The sequence below is a fragment of the Anomaloglossus baeobatrachus genome, chromosome 4 (genome assembly GCF_048569485.1).
Source record: "Anomaloglossus baeobatrachus isolate aAnoBae1 chromosome 4, aAnoBae1.hap1, whole genome shotgun sequence".
NCBI classification, from domain to species: domain Eukaryota; kingdom Metazoa; phylum Chordata; class Amphibia; order Anura; family Aromobatidae; genus Anomaloglossus; species Anomaloglossus baeobatrachus.
In genome coordinates, this window is record NC_134356.1 from 185,026,397 (window position 1) to 185,051,245 (window position 24,849).

A 24,849-nucleotide genomic window follows, 5' to 3' on the forward strand; every position below is an offset into this window, starting at 1 on the left:
TTATCACATAAGGTCCACGTTTACCCCCACCCTGGACTTAGCGGTGGGTGGCACGTTTATACTATGAATCCAAGCCCACTTTCTCATCACAATGCCGCAATATAACATTGCGGCTGGGACGGGTATAGTCCCTGCCTCTCACGTGACTCCCCACAAGTTGCGGCCAATACGCATGCCCATAATCCATTCACCTGTTGGTGGATTGTGTGTATTTAAGCTCTCACAATTCTAGATGACCCCCACCCCCTGAATAAGACGGCACCGAAACGCACGTGCGTCGGGGTGGGCGTCACACACCAGGATCTGTGCTCCAACTATACTCCTGTAAATCCCTTCATTCATCAGTATTTACTTTGTACCTATCACTGGTTCTATATGTTTTCATATGACTAGTTAATATCCGGTTACTAATTATACTATGGAACAATTTCCTCTCACGCTTTATACCTGCAACCTCATGTGGTTAGTATATATGTTATTATAGCCACATACTAATGATAATTCCGGTTGGTGTATGCTATACATATATTTGGGTAATAATTTTGTGTTATCACCACTGCTGCATATTAAGGCAGCAATTAGGTGTATATACTGTGGTTTAATATAAGGATACTCCTTTTAGCACGTGACACTTTAATTCCCTTTACTGTTTAATCAATTTTGTGCATATTTTATTTAATTATTTTTGCACAAATTCCCCCCCCCCTTTTTATTGCATACTGTGGTTTGCGGGTTAACGTATTTGTGACGCCCTTCTTTTTCCAGCCAATGATTGTGTTTTTTAAAAATATTTAATTATCTAATATATGCTCTTTTATCAAATACTAATAAAAATATTGCTATTTTGTGACCTTTTGTTCGTGTTTTTTTCTTTTTTGGTTTTGTATTCATTTAAAGAGGTATAGTAAAAGAAAAGATCATCACTAGGTATTACAGGAGTTGATGGTGCAAATCCTTTACACCTGGTCCTGCAGTCTCTTATTTGCATAAATCTGGATGTAGAGGCCACACTTCTAATGGAAAACCTTTTGTTTTTTGTCCATGCAATTGTTCAGCTGCAAACTTCCTGTAGTCATGCGTGAAAAAGACTGTAATTTAAATATTGCGTGGGTAATTAAAGAATGTTTTCTATTTGATGTGCTACCTCTACTTGTGGAAGGTTAAACTTCCTTAAACAAGTCATTCAAGTTAATAGAAGAAATATTCAAAAGAAAGGCGCGAGTAAAGTGTCCTTTCTATACACAAGTTCTCAAAATTTTCCAAAGTATTACATTTGTGCTCTGACTAGTCAATTGTGTGTTCTCATGCTAAGCATCTATTCCTTTTTTAAAGCATCTCAAGCTTTATTTGTCTTGTCAGATGCTGCCTGGAACCAACTACTGAAGTTTCATTTATTGTCCACCAATTTCCCCTGGTTTTATTCAACGCTAGTTTTACATAATTGTATGTTTTGTTTCTTTAACATAAGTGCCTAACCTCACATTTATCCACATTAAATTTAATTTGGCATTTTTCTACTCAAGCCTCTAGCTTCCTCAAATCCTTCTGTGATATTATATTATTATTCTTCTTTGAGATGATTATCTTGAAGAGCTTAATATCATATGAAAATATTGAAATTTACTTATGTAAGTTCTGAAGGTAATTATCATATTAAAAAGAAGAGGGCCCAATACTGATGTACACTACTATTAACTGTGACTTAATCAAGCACTGCTGACCTCAACCTGTGACGGAATTTTCTAGTGTCTATAACCATCTTTAGAATTAAATCACATTTAAGTCTTTCTTATTAGGGGTACTGTAACTTAACATCCCTACTGTTTCCTTCTTCTTTTAATTTGTTTGTGTCTTATCTACAACGTTGATTTGATAACATTTATTTAAAATTTCTGATCTACATTTTAACATCTATTATTACAGGATGATATAATAAGTGTAATCCGAAGAGTAGATGACAACTGGGGTGAAGGCAAGTTAGGAGATCAAGTGGGAATTTTTCCCCTTCTCTTTGTAGAGGTATGAAACACATATGTATGAAATGTCTTTTGAAAGCAAATTATTGGCATGTAGAGGAAATAACAAGTACAATTTAATTATTTTTAGTAACTGTCTCAATTATTTCATTTGAATGTCACGCATAATGCCATGCCAGAAAAAAAATGTTGGCGATATATTCTAACAACACAATCATTATAGATTTGTGGGTGCTAAACCAAAGGATTGTCATTTAGACAATATTGGCTAGAAATAGACTGATGAGCAAAAGACTAACAATGTTTTGAACGTGTTACCTTCTGGCTCCTTATCTCATCATCCACTACCACTTTGAGCATGAGACTACCTTTATTTTATAGACAATGATCTTGGTTATCCTATACATAAATTTGACTTACAACTATTTGAAGTCCTCAGTGGTTGATACCTTTTAATGGCTAACTGAAAAGATGGTAATGCTAGCAAGCTTTCGAGACTGCTCAGGTCTCTTCTTCAGGCTCAATATAACACAAAATCTGAAGAGTCACATATTTATACACAACAGGACATAGAATGGGGCAGTAAATTAAACAAGTTATGTGAAGCAGAACTATCACTATGGCAAGAGGACAAACTGTTGTAGCCATAAATATTGCTGCAGTTCAGTGTGAAAGTTTTATTGTCCTCTGATTAGGATCTGGTCTGGGCTGTGATGCCCCCCGGACGGTGTGAGGAGCACATCTCTTAATTGATGTAAAAAGACGGATCTTGACAACCAGGAAAAGGTCAGATTGGACACCTCCACCAGGACGCAACCCTCATTTGGACATGAAATTGCTGGTATTGAAAGGAAGCTTCAAGCCCCAGAGAGATAGGAGACTATGGGAGTACAAACTTATGATGACCTTTGACACATTTAGAGCAGGAATGAATGTATCACATGGATTTATGTCTTTTTACATCACAGCCCAGACCAGATCCTAATCAGAGGACAATAAAACTTTCACACTGAACTGCAGCAATATTTATGGCTACAACAGTTTGTTCTTTTGCCATAGTGATAGTTCTGCTTCACATAACTTGTTTAATTTACTGCCCCATTCTATGTCCTGTTGTGTATAAATATGTGACTCTTCAGATTTTGTGTTATATTGAGCCTGAAGAAGAGACCTGAGCAGTCTCGAAAGCTTGCTATTATTACCATCTTTTCAGTTAGCCATTAAAAGATATCAACCACTGAGGACTTCAGTTCTTTTAAACAATTTTTTATCTCTACTGGCTAACACGGTACAAAGATATACTTTAACTATTTGAAGAGAACCAACCACCAGGTTTTTGCCCTATAAACTAGAGGCAGTGCCATAGTGGTGCTACGATGCTGATTAAAATTATACCTTTACTTGAGAAATACAAGACTTTATTGCAGAGCAATCTTTGTCCAAACTTTCCAAAATTATGGAATTTATGCACAAGCTTGAGCAACGGGGCAGGACTTTGTGGGTTGGGATCTTTTGTATCATTCCTCCTCCTGCCTTGCCTCCTTTTCTTTAGTTAAATTTTGCATCGCTGCTGCCATTACTGTTATTGGTGGCGCATGTTTATTTCTCTTGTGACATTGCCGGAATCAGCACATGGATGTACCACAATCTCCAGTGCCATTTTATTGAAAACACTGGAGACGAATATGTGCAGATTTATTTTTTTTTCATCAGTGCATGTGCCTCCTCGACTCATAGTCAACTCTGCAGAGTCCTCAGTAAAATTACACCGTAGATTGAGGTGCACATATACGCTGATTCTGGCACAATTTTATTGATGACAACGTTACAATAGCATTGCGCACGTGCCACCAACAGCGGTATCCATGCCTTCAGCTGTGAAACAGCCCCATATCATCAGGCTTCCTCTACCAAACTTGACAGTCCCTTTAATTTCTCAATCCGTTAGTTCCTTTTTTCCTTGTTTCTTGCAGCCCTATTTCCACCCATCAGAGCCTAGTCTATTGACTTTTGTCTCATCACTCTAAATCATCTGTTTCCAATCATCTTCAGTTCGCTTTTTGTAAACTTGAGCTGACACTTCTTATAATGATATTGAAGTTGAAGCGTACTCATCTTTTTTCAGGGCACCATTCTAAACTTGTGTAACCTGCATCACATGGTGCTTTGATCAAGACAAAACAATCACTGATCTTGGGGAGGCCAGCCAGAGAATACACTGCCGGCAGCCAGCAAAGGCGCTCAAGACAGTGAAATTCTAGCTGCATTGCCCCCTGGAAAGTATGCAAATCAAAAAGGTCCGTGGAGCCTCTGTTAGGAGTCTCGACACAGAAACCAGCCAGATATCCCTCTGGGAAGGACCTAGCCAAGGAGTGGCTCTTTTTAGGAGACCCCACAATATTAAGTGGCCCTTTTAGTCAATATCCAACTCTTGACGAGTTTAAGGATATGACAAGGGAAATACCAAAGCCAGGTATCCATCCACAGACAGCTGTTTTGGGGTTTTGCCCTTCATCAGTGTGGAGTAGGATTCTGGCCAGGTGGGAGCAATGCCTAGTAGACCAACAAGACAAAACAATCACTGATCTCGGGGAGACCAGCCTGAGAAAACACTGCCGGCAGCCAGCAAAGGCGCTCAAGACAGTGAAATCCTAGGTGCATTGTCCCCTGGGAAGTATGCAAATAAAAAAGGTCCGTGGAGCCTCTTTTAGGAGTCTCGACACAGAAACCAGCCAGATATCCCTCCGTAAAGGACCTGTCTGTGGATGGATACCTGGCCTTTGCTGGCTGCTGGCAGTGTTTTCTCTGGCTGAGATCAGTGATTGTTTTGTCTTGTTGGTCTACTAGGCATTGCTCCCACCTGGCCAGAATCCTACTCCACACTGATGAGGGGCAAAACCCTGAAACAGCTGTCTGTGGATGGATACCTGGATTTGGTATTTCCCTTGTCATATCCTTAAACTCGTCAAGAGTTGGATATTGACTAAAAGGGCCGCTTAATATGGTGGTTATGGTGGTCTCCTTAAAAGAGCCACTCCTTTGCTAGGTCCTTCCCAGAGGGATATCTGGCTGGTTTCTGTGTCGAGACTTCACGGACCTTTTTGAAGGTGCTTTCATGTACATCTGTGATGTCACTATTATGATACATATGAGCCACTTCTACTGCCGTGTTTGCTGCATCAGAACTGATAGACCTTGTGATGAGCCAACTTGTTGACTTTGATATTTTTCCTGGACATACACTTCTTGGCTTTTGAATGAATGCACATACGGACTTCATTTCATATTCTTTCAACTGTCATGCCACTCACATGATGCAGTTTGGCAATTTTCTTGGTCATGAAACTGCTATCGTTGAGCTGGATGATGATGTTTCTTTTTTCTTGGAAAATCTTCATGGCTGGATTCGAATCAGTGACCTTTTGCTTGAGAATCAACCTAATAACACACTGAGCTATTAGGGAATGTGAGAACAGTTTTGAATTTCTAATACATGAAGAAAAGGATTTTTCAAATATCAGGAGCTAAAAACAGTAGCAATGTAGAAACATGGGAAGAATCTGCATAAACTAATCATATGCTAAATAGTTACAAGTCAAATTTCTGTATGAGCTAGCCAATATGATTGTCTTTAAAATGATGGTAGTCTCATGCTCAAAGCTGTAATGGATGTAATGGATGATGAGATATGGAGCCTAAAAGTCAAACGTTCAAAACATTGTTACTCTTTTGCTTGTCAGTGTATATTTATTATTTTGTGTTGTTGGTTAGGAAAAACGTTTCCACTAAAGATTTTATTTTCCTCATGGGAATTGAGTAAGAAGTGTTAAGAATTTAAAGTAATGGCCCATGGAAAGTGAAAATAGCTTTTCCTCAAGAAAAAATTGTAACTCCTTATACTTGATTTATACTGTGGATACTGTTTATCTTTTTTACACATTTTTTTCAAATAACAGCTTAATGTGATGTTTTATTTGCAGCCAAACAGTACAGCCAAGCAACTGCTGGAGTCAAACAAGACAAAAAGAAAAGATATGAAGAATTTGCCTCTTACTTCTCAACTGAGGAGGTCCCCCTCAAACGTGAAGTCTTCTGAGCTAGAAACAATGCGACGAATACCAGATGGAAGGAGAAAGACCCCAAGGCAATTCCTGATTACGAATGCTCTAAATACATTAAACAGAATTGTCCATTCTCCATCGAGTAGACAGACTCCAGTGATTAGTACTCCCATACTGATCAGTTCAAGTAACACGGCCATAATTGAGAAAGCCCGGTATTTACCCAGTTCACAAAATCAGGTAATTAAGAAAATATTCAACTGTTTTTGTCAAATTGTTATATGTAGTTTTATTAAAAAAATGTTTAGATTATACATGTGAGGGAACCACCACAGTATCTATGCCACAATCCCCTATTAATCAAAAGAGAATGAGTTTTAGATACTAAGTTACATTTGAAGTTCAAGTTTATTGATGTTATGTGATTGTGAACTTCAAATATAACTTAGTATCTAAAACTCATTCTCTTTTGATTAATAGGAGATTGTGGCACAGATGCTGTGGTGGCTCCCTCATGTGTTGTGGTTGCGCTTGACTTCTTCAGTCAGTCAATCAGTGGCCTCAAAAGTCACATATTGTTCTACATATGAGCAATGAAGCCATGGATTCAATGGTCATATGCTTGTACGGCACATCATTGAACCTTGTAAACAATGACTAGAGGGGGATCATCAAATATGTGTGGGAAAAGAAGAAGTAGTGCTCTGTTCTTAACAACCCAACATCTTTAAATTCTCTAATATACTGTTACTATTAGGAAGTAATATGTTGTTTAGTTTTGGAAGACTCAAATAGGCCAGGTCTAAATCCAAACAATTGGCAGTGAGTCTAATTAAGGGATTGTGCTCTCATTAGTTTACTAGCAAGTCCAGTTTTAAATTGGTTAATTGTCTGAATAGGACCAAAGATGGATACGTTGTTCAGGCAATTGAAGACCTAAGATAACGCACTATGTCAGTGGATAAATATCCTCAAATATTTAGAGAATGATCCCATTATTCTATTTTTCTTGGTTTAACAAAGTACGCAAGTTCTTATTCCTTTAGCACAGATTCCTCTAAGATGCTCCTACTTCCCTACTGTCTGAACCTAATTTTGAAAGCCAAGGTGTAACCATAAGAGAATAATCTTTTTGTTTCTTGGGCTTACCTTAAGGCCCTGTCACACACAGAGATAAATCTGCGGCAGATCTGTGGTTGCAGTGAAATTGTGGACAATCAGTGCCAGGTTTGTGGCTGTGTACAAATGGAACAATATATCCATGATTTCACTGCAACCACAGATCTGTCAAAGATTTATCTCTGTGTGTGACGGGGCCTTTACTCATCTTGAGCTATGATTTTTTTTTATTCTAGGGTGTAGAATATTACATGCCCATAACGCCCATACATTTTTTGGTTCTGCCATATATCAGCTTTCCCATAGGTATTATAAGACATGATGAGTCTGAATAGTTATAGTATTCACCACATTGAATGAGACATTTGTTTGTGAACATTCACAATATGTAATTATGACAGGTTTTATTATGGGTGTTCTACTGGTAATGCAGACAGATGTTTTAAAGAGGAGAGAGTAATAAAGCTTAAGTTAAAATGACACGTAAGCTATTGTACAGCATTGTATACTACCGTGGGACAGGCTGTGTTCCTAAATTGTTTTTGAAATACATTAATGAGGATGTCCACTACTTTTACATTGATGGCCTATCCTTAGGGGTACTTTGCACACTACGACATCGCAGGTGCGATGTCGGTGGGGTCAATTCGAAAGTGACGCACATCCGGCGTCGCTATCGATGTCATAGTGTGTAAATCCTTTTTGATACGATTAACGAGCGCAAAAGCGTCGTAATCGTATCATCGGTGTAGTGTCCGACATTTTCATATTTTCGCTGCAGCGATGGTATGATGTTGTTCCTCGTTCCCCTGCGGCAGCACACATCACTGTGTCAGAAGCTGCAGGAGCGAGGAACATCAGCTTACCTGTGTCACCGTGGCTCACGCCGGCTATGCGGAAGGACGGAGGTGGGCGGGATGTTTACGTCCCGCTCATCTCCGCCCCTCCGCTTCTATTGGCCACCTGCCGCGTGACGTCACTGTGACGCCGCACGACCCACCCCCTTAGGAAGGAGGCGGTTTGCCTCAGGGCAGGTGAGTGCGTGTAACACTGCCGTAGCGATAATGTTCACTACGGCAGCTATCACAAGATATCGCTGCTGCGACAGGGGCGGGGACTATCGCGCTCGGCATTGCAAGCATCGGCTTGCGATATCGTAGTGTGCAAAGTACCCCTTAGGATAGGTCATCAGTGTCTGATCGACCAGGGTTTAACACCTCGCACCCATTGCCGATCAGTTGTTCTCGGTGCCGGCAGCGGCAGCAGGGGGCCGGAAATGCTCAGTTCTGGAGCTGTTCAGTCTTCTGACAGTGGCCGCAGCCGGATACTGCACATTCGCCTCCCATTCAAATCAATATTGCTTCATAAAAATAAAGCCTTACTAGAGTGTGGACAGTGTCATATTTAATCCTATAAGCTTAACAATTGTTCCCTAATTGATGATCTCAAGGCTTTGGCTCCAGTGGAGACTTGTTTATGGATATGCATTTTCTTTATATAGGCAAGAAAGAGAACATCTGAAAACCCTGCCTTAAAATATTGTTTGGTGACAAGAAAAGTATTCCATGGTCCTTGGTTAGCTTCACTTTCTCACATGGAACAATTTTAGATTCACAATATTGTTCAATTGCATATCAGCAAATATATGACTCTTGTTTTACAGTAAAACACTATGGCTGCACCACCAGTAATTATATATTGGCATATGAGCATAAACATGAACATAAAATGTCAGCAGAGTCATTAAAGGGAACCTGTCAATAGATTTTTGAGGTATAAACCAAAACTTACACCTTAAGCAGCACCTGTGCTGCATTCTATAAAGGTGCATATTATCCCCTGAATCCCCCTGTACACCCACAAATAACTTTTTATCTTCTCCCGCGCTGTATGTAAATAGTTAGGTCCGGTCCAATGAGCATCGCTAGTTGTAGCTCCTGTCCCTTCTCTCCATGGTGATTGCCATCTTCTTGTGGTGGTTATTGTGGATGATGCCTCCTGCTGGGCAAAATCTCACTCCTGTGCAGAGACATTGCAGGCACGCCCAGGTGCGTTTCGCTCTGCCCCACTACGGGCAGATCTGAATACATAGGTACACATGCGCAAACCGGCGAAGTCTCTGCGCAAGCTCAAGATTTTGCCCGGGTATGTAGATGATGCAGCAGACATCACTACATCCCTGGGCAAAATCTCGTGCTTGTGCAGAGACCCCACTGGTTCATGCCTGCTCACCTATGTATTCGGTTCTGCCCACAGAAAGATTACAAACATCCTTTGTGCTTTCTTCCCTCCTACCCTCTTACTGTTAGTCAGTATGTCCATATTAGTTCCTGCTCATCTGCTTCTAAAAGCAGAAAGCGAAATTGAGCTCTAATTGCTGGTGCTGCAGCTGCTGTTAGTTGAACAAAAGACTTTAAAGCATGCATCCGGGTATGTGCCATTGGAACTGAGGGCCTTGAATTTTCTATATATCACAATACAATTGATTAAACTATTGCAGGTTCAGTCCCCTAAGGAGACTGGAAAAAATGTTAAAAAGAAATGTAAAAAATATATACAGTGGGTTGATTAAGTTTTGAACACATCACCAATTTTCTAAGTAAATACATTTCTAAAGATGCTATTGATATGAATTTTTCACCAGATGTCTGTAGCAACTCATCTTATCCACACAAAGACATCAAACCATACATGAATAGAAAGTTAGTGATGTGTAATAATGAGAAATTACACAGGAAAAAAGTTTTGAACCCACTTACTGAAATTTAGTCAATACTTCGTACAAAAGCCTTTGCTGGTGATGACAGCTTCAAGACACCTTCTGCATGGAGAAAATAGTTACATGCATTGCTCAGGCGTGATTTTGGCCTAATCTTCCACACAAACACTCCTCAAATCCTGAAGGTTCTCTTGGCTTCTTCTTTGAACTCTGAGCTTAAAACCTGCTTTACACCTTTCTATTAAGCATACGATATCGTATGCGATGTGACACGCCCCCATCGTATGCGCGGCACGTTCAATTTGTTGACCGTGTCGCAAAATCGATTAAAAGCTGTCACACGTACTTACCCTTCCATATGACCTCGCTGTGGGCGGCGAATATCCACTTCCTGGAGTGGGAGGGACGTTCGGCGTCACACCGACGTCACACGGCAGCCGACCAATAGAAGAGGAGGGGCGGAGATGAGTGGGGCGTAAACATCCCGCCCACCTCCTTCCTTTCCGCATTGCCGGCGGGACACAGCTAAGATCTGTTCATCGTTCCCGGGGTGTCACATGCTGCGATGTGTGCTGCTTCGGGAACATTGAACATCCCGACGTGCAACTTTTAGGAAATGAACGACGAGTATGCGATGAACGGTTTTACGTTCAAGCGCAGTCGCACGTAGCTGTCACATGCTACAACACCACCAACGATGCCGGATGTGCGTCACTTGCGACGTGACCCCGCCGACACATCGTTAGATATGTTGTAGCGTGTAAAGCCCGCTTTAGTTTCTTCCATACATTTTCTATTGGATTGAGGCTGGGGCATCCTAGTAGCTTTATTTTCTTTCACTGAAATCAATTGAGAGTCTCCTTGGCTGTGTGTTTGGGATTATTGTCTTGCTGAAATGTCCACCCTTGTTTCATCTTCATCATCCTGATGGCTGCAGATTTTTATCAACAATGTCTGTATACATTTGTCCATTCATCCTTCTTTCAATTACATGATGTTTGTCAGTACTGTATGCTGACAAACAGCCCCACACTATGATGTTCGCACCTCCAAACTTCATTGCTGGTATGGTATTTTTGGGGTGATATACATTGCCTTTTGACCTCCCAACATGATGTGTATTATGGTGTCCAAAGAGTTCAATTTTAGTCTCATCTGACCAAATTATATTCTCACCGTATTTCACAAGATTATCTAAATGTTGTTGAGCAGACTTTAAACACACTCATATTTGATATTTGATCAGCAATGGAGTCTTGCATGGAGAGCATGCATACAGGCCATGGATGTTGAGTAAAAAAATTATTGTTTTCTTTGAAACAATAGCCTCTGCTGATACCAGGTCTTTCTGTAGCTCTCCAAAGGTGGTCCTTGGCTCTTGAAAAACTCTTCTGATAATTTTTTTTAATTCCTCTGTCTGAAATCTTGTGGGGAGCACCTAGTCGTGACTAATTTATGGTGAAATTATGTTATTTCTACCTCTGAATTATGGCCCCAACAGTGCTCATTGGAAACTTCAGTAGTTTATAAAGTATTCTGTAACCAATGCCATCAGTATGTTTTGCATCAATTAGGTTGCAAATGGCTTGAGGTAGCTCACTAGTTTTACCCATCATGAGATGTTTCTTGTGTGGCACCTTGGTAGTGAAACACCTTTTAAAAGCCATCAGTTGAATCAGGTGATATTATTTATTCACTAAGTGGCAGGATTGCTTTCTAGTTACAGATAGATTTTAACTTGTGTCATGACTTTCTATGGCTTTTGCACCTCTCTTTCATTATATGTGTTCAATACCTATTCCCTGATACATTTTTCATTATCACACAACTTAATTTATGGATACGGTACTTATGGTTTGATTTCTTTGTCTGTGTGGTTTGGATGGAATTAACATATGGTAAGAAATTCACGTCAATAGCACCTTTATAAATATATTTACTTGGAAAATTGGTGACATGTTCAATACTTATTTCACCCTCTGTAAAAGGCTTTCTGTGTATATATATATAGAGAGAGTATAAAATCTTGCTTTCCATTTACTTTTAGAATGGTGTAACCTGTACAATATGAATTCACATTTGTGACATGCTTATATGATATTATAGTCTTTAAAAAGGCATTACAGCCCACAGGTCAATGGTTCTTACTTGTAATCTTCCCTGCTACTGTGGCTGCCAGGTTGAATAGAGCATGCATACAGCAAAGAGAGGGTTAATAGCAAGCCACACTGCCCAGTCTGTTGGCTCACTTCTTGCTCCTGAGCATGGCTAATAGGTGTTTCTAGAAACCTGAGTTACGCTGTAAGAGTTCTAATTTCACGCTGGCAACTTTCAAGGCAGAGAGAACAGCTCATCGTGTCTATCTGCCCCAAACAGCTGGAGATGAAATATAGTGCAGCCCACCATAGATGGGACACATAATATAAAACGAATAATGCCCATAGAATTAGGACAGCGATTAACCCCCATATATCTATTTTTTTTAGTTTTAGCAAGCAGACAGTAAGAACAAGCTACATATGCTGGCATCCCTCGGGAGCCTGGAGTCACTGCTGATGTGGATAACCTTTATAAATCAATGTTAATCGGTGAAGATCGATTCTTGACCTTTTTAATGGCCGTCTCACCATAGCACTTGAGCTATTAGCGTCCAGTAATGATCACTCATTTAAATAGCCATTAACACGCAGCACAGGCTAATGTGTTTTTCAGGTCTTTTAACTACACAAGAGGGTTGTCACAAGGAATAGAAAGAAACAGAAATTAATATACTGAATAAAGTACAAATAGGGACAAAAGTAGTAAAAATCTAATATTTGCTTTGGCCTATAAGTGATAAATGTCTGATTACTGGGACCCCACAAGGGTCCCAAGCCCCCATTTTGAATTGGAATGGGAAATAATTTGAGCATGTACATTGCCACTTCATTCAATGTCTATGGGACTGATAGAAACAGCCAAGTACCTCACTCTGTTATTTCCAGCTTCAGCATAACACTCCTCATTATGACATATAAATGCCCCAGTAAGTCATATGAAGAGCAGGTCTTCACGGGATGGCCACACTTAAAGTATGATCTACCTGCACTAAACGTGCTCAGAAAGAACAAAAGCAAAACTTCTCTATCACTGTCATGGTCGAGTCTTATTTCTATTTGGGACTCTATGTTTAAATGTTGTTTTGTTTCCCTTAGTGCTTATACAGATAATGTCAGTTTTGCTGCTAGCAGCTTTCCAGCAGTGCATGTCAGCTGCAGCTGCTCTGTAGACAAACCCCTTTGTGTTTAAGTAGTAGGGCTTCCCAGCAATCTTTGCTGATTATACAAAACCATTTGTATTTTGGCAGCCTTGGTGGAAGGAACTGCTGTGGATTCATCCTGAAGTCATATCTTCTACATTTTGTTTGTTATTCCCCTCTTTGTCTTACCTACCCTCGTGTTGTATTGTTGCAGCGGTGGGTCTAGACAGACCATAGCAGTAGCCCAGGCTATGGGCAGAGGTCAACATGACCAAGATTGGTGGGGAGGAGTGGACTCTTTAGAGGGGGGAGGAGTAAAGGTGAAGAAGGGGTTTTTAAGGTCTTGTAGGGGGCAAAGTTGGCACCATTCCCGCTCTGTGGGGACAGTGATTTAGTCCCACCCATCTTAATATGACGTTTCCTCATGTGTGCGTCATTGTTTATTTTATTGGGTCGTGGTGGCATGTTTTGGTCGGTCCTTGAAGTTATTTTAAATTGGTCTGGTGGATCCATCCGTGTATGGATCCCCTAATTGGTAATGAATGCTTGGTTACCTGGTGACTTTGGGGGGATCCCGGTTGCGAATGTCGAGTCCCCGTGGGAGCTGCTTAATGGTAAATACAACACTTTGTGTTTTGGTGCTCCCGAGCCTGTGTGGGTAACGGCTGGGAGCAATTTAGTTTATGGTTTTGGTTATGAGAATCACCAGGTTTTTTTGTACAACTTTAAGGACTTTACCAAATTCTTAGTATTTTTATGTTATGTGTTTGTTAAATAAATTGGCTGCTGTGGCCAAAATGATCCAAGAAAGTGTCTGAGTGTTTATTGTTCAGGGGTGGGGGCCCGCAGGTTATTCCAGAATCTGCAATTCCAGGGTCAAGTATACCTTACCTTCCCATTCACTAGCCAGGGCTTTCTGCAGGGCCTCTCAGGGCTTCAGGTTCCAGCTCGGCGACAGGTGAGGATCCTGTATAGGGTTTGGCTAGGAATGCAGGGTACAGTGGCAAGTAAGTGTAGGAGATGTCCCATCTACACTCTCATTGGTGCCAGGGCCCACCGTTGTTATTGTATTCCCGGTGTACCCCTGTTTGTGGTGTTGTTGTAGTGTGTTTTCGTGGTGCTACAGACATCTGTTGGTCTGAATGCGCATGTCACGAGGATAGCGTGACATTCACACAGTTTTTATTTTTAAAGAAATAGTTCTTGGATAATTTTGACTGCAGTTCTTATATCCTTTGCTTCCACTGCTCATTTATGGTATTAGGATGGCAATAAATAAGTTATTTGTTTGAACATTATTCCTTTTTGCTGCACCCGCATGCATTCCGAGTGCACCTTTAAAAGGCAGGCTTTAGTTTGATTATGTTTAGCTCTGAAGAAATGACTTATCACATATTAGTCTTCATGGTCACATAACTTTTATTTGTTGGGGACACTGTTACAGAAGATAAAGTATCTCTTTCCATTGCTTCGCCACAGCTTTGCTGGTATTTTTAACATGCTCTACCTGTCTGAAGTGGCGATTTAAAATGTCTATGTGATAACGTTAAAGTCTGTGCGGAGTAAACAGACATTTCCTAGTTATCATCTTGCACAGAATGTGTTGCCGGAGGCTTTGTACCTTATCAGTCGCACTTGGGGTCCAAGAATACAAATAAGCCTGTTGACAAACGTGCTCTTCTATTCCTGGAAACATTTATTGTGCGGACCATTCTGCAGCACAATGGTATTTTTGTATAATTTTACACACATATACCTATTTTGTATTAAGTTTTAGCTTTTATAATATTTGTAAATTATGAGCTACAATACAAGGAGTGTTCAGTATGTGTGGTGTATAACGTGGTCCAACCCTAAATTGGGTGGAAGGAAAGGTAATGCCTACTGTAGAGTATTATATAAATGTAAAAAATACTGGAAAAATTGCTGTATAGTAGTCACTCGGGGAGACCTCTAGTGCCACACTATGCCGCAGAGCAGAGAGCAACAGATCTGGCAACGTATGATATCTAGAAAAGTATTGTAAATGTTTGATAAATTAGTTGCACTTTTTACGACTTCATAGGTTTTTTACAGCTTTGGAGTGATGCTTTAAATCTAAGTCCCCTGCCCTCTGTCTTATAATAATAATAATAATAATTTTTATTTCTATAGCGCCAACATATTCTGCAGCGCTTTATAATTCAGAGGGGACATGTACAGACAATATGAGACAATACAAATAACAAAATTCAGATACCAAGAGGAATGAGGGCCCTGCTCATAAGCTTACAGTCTATGAGGAAATAGGGGAGGCACAAAAGGTGAATGGGGGGGTGGGGGGGGGGAGAAAAGCTTGTCATATATGGTCCAGCCATCGATTTAATAGGGTATTCAAAACCAGCTGCGTGGACTGGTCGCCAGCCAGAATTTATACAGGTACAGAGTGTAGAAAAGTACATGAAGAGGAAGGAACTAGAAGATACAGGGCAGAAGAATTGGAACTAAATTTTATGAAGAGCAGTAAGGGACTTGATTAGATCAAGGCGGTGAGATGATAGGCTAGTCTAAAGAAATGCCTTTTTAGGGCCCGCTTAAAGGTGTGGATATTGGGAATTAAGTGGATAGTTCTTGGTAGTGTCTTCCAGAGCATAGGCGCAGCTCATGAGAAATCTTGAAGATGGGAGTGGGAGGTTCGAATTGTTGAGGATGTCAGTCTTAGGTCATTAGCAGAGCACAGGGCACGGGTGGGGTGATAGACAGAGATGAGGGAGGTGATGTAGGGTGTTGCGGGACCGTGGAGAGCTTTGTGGGTGAGAGTGATAAGTTTATATCAGACCTCTGTCTTAAGGGTACTTTACACGCTGCGATTTTGGTACCGATATCGCTAGCGAGAGTACCCGCCCCCGTCGGTTGTGCAACACGGGCAAATCGCTGCCCGTGGCGCACAACATCGCTAACACCCATCACACGGACTTACCTTCCCTGCGATGTCACTCTGGCCAGCGATCTGCCTCCTTTCTAAGTGGGCGGTTTGCGCAGCGTCACAGCGACATCACACGGCAGCCATCCAATAGCAGAGGAGGGGAGGAGATGAGCGGCCGGAACATGCCGCCCACCTTCTTCCTTCCTCATTGCCGGTGGACGCAGGTAAGGAGATGTTCGTCGCTCCTGCGGTGTCACACATAGCGATGTGTGTTACCACAGGAACGACAAACAACATCGTACCTGTGGCAGCAGCGATATTATGAAAAGGAGCGACGTGTCAACGAGCAACGATTTTTCATATTTTGTGCTCGTTGATCGTCGCTCCTTGGTGTCACACGCTGTGATGTCGGTAACGCCGCCGGATGTGCGTCACTAACGGCAAGAACCCCGACAATATATCGTTACCGATGTTGCAGCGTGTAAAGCACCCTTTAGTCCATGTGCGCATGTTGCATTTTTTCTTGCGTTTTGTTTGTGTTTTAAACTGCATTGTGTCATTTACAAAATCCAGTCGTTTTGCTTCCCCATTAAAGTCTATAATAAATCAGAAATTCCATCCCCACGTTGCTTTTTTTTCTGCAACGTATTGTTTGACAAATATTTGTCAAAATCGTTGCCTAAAAAAAGCAGCATGTCAGTTCTTCATTGCGTTTTGTGAACATTTTCAACCCATTGAAATGAATGAAGAGTGTCAAAACACAACCAAAATGTTTAGCTGTGCGTTTTGGTTGCATTTTGGATCCGTTCTTGCCAACAAAAACGCAGGTCACCAACTTTTCTCCATTCTCTCTATCTCTCTCTCTGTCTCTCTCCGCTTCATACTCACCGATCACAGGCACGGCGTGGCTGTCACACTGCTCCGGCGGCTTCTCATGCTTCTGAAAGTGCTCGCCGCTCATTAGGCTCATCTCATATTCACTGCTGCCCTAGCCCACCGGTGCCTGTGATTGGTTGCAGTAAGACACACCACCACGCTGAGTGACAGCTGTCTGAGTGCAACCAATCACAGCTGCCGTGTGCAGACATACCCTTATACTTACCCTCCAGCGTTTTCATCGGTCCCATGGCGCCATCTTATGCCCGTAACGTCTGACTGGCTGAAAGTCACAAGTTACATCACAAGTGCTCAATGCAATACAAGGCTCTCAAAGACTTGTATTGATTTGTGACCGCCGTTGTGCTCCATGAAACACTGAAGCTGCCGGCAGGTCAAAAGCTGCCGAAGACCGACCGGAGTGACACTGAAAAAAAGATGATGATTGCAGCAGATGAGTATAAGACAACATCCAGCTTAGTTAAATGGAATGTGCTACCAGGTTTTTGCTATGTAATCTTGCTATGTAATCTAGACCTTTATTCAGCAATGTATCCCTTCCTAAGTTGCTTGCTGTGGTTTTGATACAATCACAGTTTTTCTGCAGAAGATCTAGCAGATTTCTGAATGCTAAGCGCTGTACTGTATAACCCCATCGATATACAGGATTTTCCCCTTTCTCAGCTGCTCTGCTCTTCACCCTGTACTCAGATCATAAATTTGCATAACGAGCTGTTTAAATATAGAAGATAGATTTTAGCTGAGCATCAATTGAAAGGCGTTTCTAAAAGAACCAATAAATATGCTTATGTAATAGCCTCCTTACAAGTAAATAAAAAACTGTGTACCCTGCAAAATTTACAATGCTATATTTTGAATGCATTAACCAGTTTGTGTGCAAGAATCCCCCCAAAATGTGTCTTATATCATATGTTTACAGTGAATAATCACTTGTTCAATGGGAAAGTAATTTTGCCATTTTTTATGAATACCTTTAGGTCAATGCCTCCGTTTATTATGCTACACTTGGACCACAGGGAACAGGACCCTCTCTAATGGCATTCCAAAGTTCCCATCAAAGTATTCTGGCAAATATGTACGTATAAGTGAAAACCTTGTATTGTGTGTATTTGAGTTTATCATTCACTGTGTTGTTGTATGTTTGTGTCAGCTTTCTTGGAAAACTTCTGCCATATCCAGGAGCTGATGTGAAGAGGATGGACTGAATAAAGGATTAATTAGTATCTTATTGAAGTATAATACGCTTTATAAGGAACCTGATTGCTTCCTCAGGCTCCTAAACCATCACCATGCATCTTAGCTATCTTTATGCCCTTCCTAACAAGCCCAATTTATTGTCTTATTGATTACTGCATATGCCAAAAAACAATATTATAAATGTAGTGGCGATATGCTACTTAATGGGTGACCAGTCATGTGGGTGTAGTTTTCCCCAGACTAGTCACTCCCCTAAGCATGTTCCACACTCCTGTGAATGTGAGTGTCACGGGTGACAGACAGTCATGTGGTTTCTGGCAATAGAAGGTCAGAGTGTTTGGCTGTGGAAAATGCTCCCCGACTTTCTGTTGTACTAGGTAGATTTCCTGCTGGATTTTCAATTATTCCCCTTTAGGACCCACGCTTCTTCCGTCCAGGTGCTGATTACACTGGGGAACAATTTGAAAAAAAATTTCTGTTGAGTTAGGTTTTTGAGCTGATTTACACTAAAATTGGCATGCTGATTCCAAAAATGTAGTCAGTTTTTTTCTATGACGTAAAGTTTTTCCTCCTCAACTTACCTGCCATGGAAGCACATTTGCACTGATTTCTGTAATAAGACTTGTTATCTGAGTACAATTCGACTCATATAGAGCTACGTGGCAACTTGTAAGAGTAGTCACAACTGAGACAGTGTGGTAAGAGGTGTGTGCAGCTCCCATGTTCATATTTGTACTATTTAAAAAAAAAAAAAAACACTTTTTAGGTACAGTAGTTTACATATCTTTGAGAAGACAAAAATCCTATAGTTCAAAAACTTGACGTGATAGAGAAAAACTGAGATCATTTCTGGATTCAGCATCCAAAAATTAATTAAGAACAGTTGTCTGACCTAACTCCTAAAAAATTGCGTTCCCCAGTGATCAGTATTCCCTTTGTGCTTAAATACTCCCATCTTCCTTGACTTGTGCTGGTGATATAATTCAGCTCATTCAAGCTCTAATTGCAAGCAGGAGGTTTGTATTTATCTGTAGTATTGTTACTGTAACTTTGCTGAACTTCTACCAAAGTCATCTAATGATAATTAGTTCATGCTTTTCCTCCTGTGTGTCCTCCTTGTGTCTTCTATAGTTGCTTAGTGAGGTTGAAGAAGAGCTCATCCCATCCGTTCCCTATTTAGGGCCCATTACTAAGGATACCTAGGGTTAGATATCTGGCTCGGCACATAGGTTCTATCTAGGTTGGTGAGGGACCCCAGGAACCAGCATTAGGTTTGACTCTGGGTCACCGACTTCCTCTTCCCTAGACACAGCGGTTCTCTTCCTTTTTGCTGCTCACTTGGTAATTCCCCGTACCAAGCGTGACAATGACTAAAGCGGGCTTTACACGCTGTGATCTCGCTAGCGAGATCGCAAGCGATCGTACCCGCCCCCGTCGGTTGTGCGACACAGGCTAATCTCTGCCCATCGCGCACAACCTCGCTTACCCCCGTCACACGGACTTACCTGTCCTGCAACGTTGCTCTGGCCGGCAATCCGCCTCCTTTCTAAGGGGGCGGGTCATGCGGCATCACAGCGACATCACACGACAGCCGTCCAATAGAAGCGGAGGGGCGGAGATGAGCGGGACGTAAACATCCCGCCCACCTCCTTGCTTCCGCATTGCTGGTGGACGCAGGTGTGGAGATGTTCCTTGCTCCTGCGGTGTCACACACAGCGATGTGTGCTGCTGCAGGAACGAGGAACAACATCGCTAATTAGAAGAGAACAATTTTTTGTTTTAGGACGACCTCTCTGCGGCAAACGATTTTGGCCACTTTTGCGATCGTTTTAGGTCGCTCATAAGTGTCACACCCTGCGATATTGTTAATGATGCCGGATGTGCGTCACAAACAACGTGACCCCGTCGATAAATCATTAACGATATCGTAGCTTGTAAACCCCGCTTAACATGATTCGGAAGGGGGGCGTCATCGCCAGCTCTTTGCATAACACTGCCTCCCTTGCAGAGCGCAGTAAGATGGGTGTAGACACCTTCACTTCATCGGCGCATATATAGGGTAGTAGTGATGATGTAAGATATAGCCAAAAACAAGATTTGCAGAGCTGGTGATCAGTCACCACTGACTCCCTGGGCATGTGTAGTGTGCTTATGAAGCTGGGATGCGTATTACAGGTTTACATCGTATTGTCAGGGAGGTAGAGATTTGCAAAAAGTGAGCAGTGACGCCACTCTTGCAAATCATTGTACTCATGCTCACTGGGGTGTGATAACATGGTTAGAGGGGTGGCTAGTCTGGGGAAAACAACACGGCTAGTCAATTACTGATTAGCATACTACCAAAGTTCAAAAATAGTTTTTTGGTATATTCAAAAATCAATAAAACTATAAAAAGGGCTTGCTAGAAAGGGTAGAGAGAGGGCAATAAAGACCTGGTGGTGGTGTGGGGGGCATGGGGAAACTGAGAGATTCCCTATAAGCACCCTTATGTTCACCTTTTGTTTTTAATTCAAAAATAATGTTTCCATGATATATGTTAGTTAATTTAGAATTTTATATCAACTCATCTGTAATCTTTAGTTATGCTATATAAATATAATCTTTTACAAATGTAGCACAGTGGATAATAAGCAACGTGTTTTAAACATACACTATGATTTTGATAACATTTCCCTTTATTGCCTCTTTGACAGGTGCGTAACTGTTTACCCATACACAGCGCATGGTCCAGATGAGATGGACCTCCAAAAAGGAGAAGGTGTCCGAGTATTAGGGCAGTTCCAGGAAGGCTGGCTTCGTGGGGTTTCACTGGTTACTGGAAAAATTGGCATCTTCCCAAGTCATTGTGTTAATCCCGTCTACAGGTTAGCATGTATAGACTGTTTGCTTTTCAATACCCAGAGTCTGTATGGAATAATAGCTTAAAGGCTTATTTCATAAGTGACACTGTGTACAAATGAGCACAATGTTTCTGTTTATCTGATAGAATTGAATTAAGCTATAGGGTCCATCCTAACTGCTTCTCTGCTCCAACTCCTCCATACTGCAACTGAACAATAAGAATGACTAAAGGAGGCTTTACACGCTGTGACATCGATAGTGATGTCGCTAGCATTCGCACTCGCCCCCGTCGTTTGTGCATCACGGGCAAATCTCTGCCCGTGGCGGACAAAATCGCTAGTACCCGTCACACATACTTACCTTCCTAACAACGTCGCTGTGGCCGGTGAACAGCCTCTTTTCTAAGGGGGCGGTTTGTGCGGCGTCATAGTAACGTCACACGGCAGGCGTCCAATAGAAGCAGAGGGGCGGAGAGCAGCCACATGAAAGTCATACCCACCTCGTTGCCGGAGGACGCAGGTACGGTGTTGTTCGTCATTCCTGGGATGTCACACGTAGCGATGTGTGCTGCCTCAAGAACGACGAACAACCTGCGTCCAGCATCAGCAATGATTTTTTTGAAAATGAACGACGTGTCGACGATCAGCGATTAGGTGAGTATTTTTGATCGTTAACACTCGCTCATAGGTGTCACACGCAACGACATCGCTAACAACGCCGGATGTGCGTCACGAATTCCGTGACCCCGACGACATATCGTTAGTGATATCGCTGCGTGTTAAGCCCCCTTTTGAGCATTCATGGACAGAGTTAAGACTGCTTTACACCTTACGATATCACATACGATATCGTATGCGATCGTACCCACTCCCATCGTATCTGCGGCACGTTCAATTTGTTGACCGTGTCGCACAAACGATTATTTCCCGTCACACGTACTTACCCTTCCATACGACTTCGATGTGGGCGGCGAACATCCACTTACTGGAGTGGGAGGGACGTTCGGCGTCACAGCGACGTCACGCGGCAGCCGGCCAATAGAAGCGGAGGGGCGGAGATGAGAGGGACGTAAACATCCCGCCCACCCCCTTCCTTTCGCATTGCCGGCGGGAGCCGCGGGATGCAGGTAAGATCTGTTCATCGTTCCCGGGGTATCACACACTGTGATGTGTGCTGTCTCGGGAACATTGAACAACCCGACATGCAATTTTAAGGAAATGAACGACATGTATGCGATGAATGGTTTTATGTTCAATCGCAATTGCACGTACCTGTCACACGCTACAAGAACACTAACGATGCCGGATGTGCATCACTTACGACGTGACCCCGCCGACACATCGTTAGATTTGTTGTAGCATGTAAAGCCCGCTTTAGTCAGCCACTCCAATTTCCAGATCCCAAGAGTAGTTCTGTCCTTCGCCCTTTAACTACTTTACAGTGATCTGTATTTATACAGGAACCTCTGGGCTGAGGGCACGGAAGTCAATGTCGCGGGCGGAGGAGGGGACGCCGCGCTCTCCCACTGCTGCTCGGGTCCGGCTGCCGCGGCTGCTGCGGCCTGCTGCTGCATGGTGGCTCGAGCGATGGGCCGGATCCCGGGGACTCTAGCGGCGCTCCTCGCCCGTGAGTGAAAGGGGGGGTTTGTTGGGTGAGGGGATGGTTTATTGTCCGTGACGCCACCCACGGTTGTGGTGATTTGTAGCACCACCGCTGCTCAATATGGGGATCCCAGGAGTGGTGATGTGGAGCAGCCAGGTGTTGTGTTGCCCCTCCGTGAGTAGGGGTTGGTGATCCCGGGGCCCAGTGATGGAGTGGAAGGTGCAGGGCCTGGTGGGCACAGGGACGCGGGGGCAGCGCTGTGCCTTGCGGCACTGTGGTACTCACTCAGCCTGAGACGTTGACACAGTTTTACGGTAAACCACACGGCTGGAAAGACGGTTCCCACGGACGGCTGCACTTGCTCTCCCAGTAGGTAACGGTGATGTCCCTCTGACCTGCACCTAGTGTTTCTGTGTTGGTAGCGATGGGTTCCCACCGGTAACCCGCTCCCCGGCTTGGATATGGGCCGGAGGAGCCCTGCCTTGCCCGCAGACGCTGGCCCTGAGGAACTGGTGCCCTGGCGGTGGCGGTGTTCCTCCTTAATGGTTGGACTTTTGCCTTCAGTCGGGACTTGGTTGTTGGGGGATCGACGTCCCCTTCACTGACGGATTCGGCAAATTATGGCGACTCCTAGCCTTGCCGGGGTCTGAGAGGCCCCTGCCCTGGTGCTGACTGTCCTTTGTATACTGCTCCAGACCGCCGGGCCACTACCCGTCCGCAGTCCTTCCAGCAACCTCCGAGCAGTCCCCCTCCAGACGATCACCGCTGTTGCTGACCTTGCTGACCTGTCCTGCACTTAGCTGGACTCACTTCAGGTCTTTCTACGTTCACTTTTGCTCTCTTCTTCTTTGCTCCACTACCACTTCACTTTCACTTAGCTGTTTACTCCTTCACTTCCCTAAACTTTCTCAAGCTCTTCCCTGAGCTGACTGCCTGGTTCCTCCCGCCTCCAGGGCTGTGTACTCCTCGGTGGGCGGAGCCAACCGCCTGGCCCACCCCCTGGTGTGAACATCAGCCCCTGGAGGAAGGCAACAAGGATTTTAGTAGCTTTGGTGTTCCTAACTGGGATGTAGGGTGTGGTGGTGTGTGAACCTGCGACCCCTGGCTTGCCCAGGGCGTCACATTCCCCCTTAGCAAAATGCAGACCGTCCGCGGGCTGCCCGTCCAACACCGGTTTTATTTTTCTGAAAAATATAAAAAGTAAACACATAAAGCATAACATCATCCCACATGGGAGGCACATTTCTTAAACGTTACTAAACGGTTTTACGGGTACAGTTTCCGCTCTCTCCCACCCAAGCAACCTGGCCCTGATGCTGCCCCTAAAGCCCAGGCAGCACCCCTTGACCCACAGTCCAGCACAAGTTACCCGAGCGGGATCTGTCCTTCCCCTCCAGAGGGTAGCCACCGGTTCCTTTGATGGCTGGGCCCCCGCCTGCTCTGCTGAGGGCCCTCCCTCCAACCTGCCTCTCCGGAGGCGGCAACTGCAGAAACGGTACGGTAAAACAACATATTTACAAGCCAATTAACGTTTGTGGTTGCCCTGCAAGTTCACGGGCTTGTCCATGGATAGTTCCCATGCTACTTTTTAAACGGTCCCCACGGGGACAACGGTGCCGGCTCCGGCCGGTTCAATCACTGTAAATCAGGTGAAGTACACGGTAATCATTTTTGCTTATCATTCTTTTTCAACAAACAAACAGGGGGACTGCAACGGTGTCCCGCTGCCTTTTGCGGCTCAACAGTCCATTCTCACTCGTGGGGCTCTAGTGCCACCTTCACATGGTGCACCGCTGTGGACCCCGATGGTAGCTCGCTGCAGGTGATCTTCCTCCATATTCATGCGGGCATGCACATCCGCTCTACACCCCTCTCGGGCATCGATCTCCCTGCGCAGGTGCTGTTGCCGCCGCTCCCAGCCGGGAGCACTTTCTGTTTGCTCCGGTTCAGCGTGTGCGAGGGACGGACCCAGCCAAAGTCCCTCAGTGTCGGCTACGACCGGCACCTACAGTAATGAGGGACCCCGCTGTGACATGGCCTGCTCTGCCTCCTGGCAGCTGCATCCCTGCCGTGCCTCCGGTGCATCTTTGCTGACGGACTCAGCCTTCGGCTTCTTCCATAGAAGCGATTCAGGGGGGTTACGGGCTTCTGCTGCAGGTCGGTCCGCCGGGGCGGATTGGCAGGGTACCGCTACCGGTGGTGGTGGTAGCGGGCCTAGTGGCGGGCAGCAGCAGCTAACGCGGGTAGCGGGGGAGGCAGCAGGGTGAACGGGTGTAGGCCGGGCCCCTCAGCTG

The 24,849-nt window shown here is 43.6% G+C and overlaps 1 protein-coding gene across 2 annotated transcripts in view; it reads left to right on the forward strand.

Moving 5' to 3' along the window:
• Window positions 1-24,849, forward strand: part of SH3RF2 (SH3 domain containing ring finger 2) — a 204,494-nt gene that overhangs the window by 126,725 nt on the left and 52,920 nt on the right. For both annotated transcript variants that reach the window (XM_075344599.1, XM_075344600.1), the window contains exons 4-7: window positions 1,924-2,019; window positions 5,957-6,277; window positions 17,893-17,990; window positions 20,806-20,976. In XM_075344599.1, coding sequence (XP_075200714.1) covers window positions 1,924-2,019; window positions 5,957-6,277; window positions 17,893-17,990; window positions 20,806-20,976 — 686 coding nt within the window. The remainder of the gene's footprint in view (window positions 1-1,923; window positions 2,020-5,956; window positions 6,278-17,892; window positions 17,991-20,805; window positions 20,977-24,849) is intronic.